This window comes from Mandrillus leucophaeus, unplaced genomic scaffold, assembly GCF_000951045.1.
Source record: "Mandrillus leucophaeus isolate KB7577 unplaced genomic scaffold, Mleu.le_1.0 Scaffold975, whole genome shotgun sequence".
Lineage (NCBI taxonomy): Eukaryota > Metazoa > Chordata > Mammalia > Primates > Cercopithecidae > Mandrillus > Mandrillus leucophaeus.
This window is the reverse complement of record NW_012110641.1, coordinates 467,696-468,013: the sequence shown is the minus strand read 5'-3', so window position 1 is coordinate 468,013 and position 318 is coordinate 467,696. Positions and strand designations below refer to the sequence as shown.

At 44.7% G+C, this 318-nt stretch overlaps 1 protein-coding gene across 1 annotated transcript in view; it reads left to right on the top strand.

The window, feature by feature from the left end:
• The first annotated feature begins 68 nt into the window (after positions 1-68).
• LOC105532633 (putative dimethylaniline monooxygenase [N-oxide-forming] 6) overlaps positions 69-318 on the top strand; it is an 11,849-nt gene continuing 11,599 nt past the window's right edge. The window contains exon 1 of the mRNA XM_011970817.1: positions 69-224. Within this exon, the coding sequence (XP_011826207.1) occupies positions 69-224 (156 nt within the window). The remainder of the gene's footprint in view (positions 225-318) is intronic.

Below are 318 nucleotides of genomic sequence, written 5' to 3'. Positions count from 1 at the left end.
TAATAGGTTTAAAAAGACACAAAGAAAACATCTTCATAATTTCTGAAAATCAGTTCAAACCACTCACCATGTTCCACTTAGGCCTGGATCGGTTTCGAGGCAACTACCTCCATAGCTGGGATTATAAGAATCCAGAAGCCTTCAAGGGGAAGAGGGTCCTCGTGATCGGTCTGGGGAATTCGGGGTCTGATATTTCTGTTGAGCTCAGCCGTCTGGCTACACAGGTACATGACATAAAGGTTTTGGGAAATAAACCTAACGTAGGGCTGTGCTACTAAGTCAGCAGCCAAGGCACTAAGGATGGTACTTACATGTCAC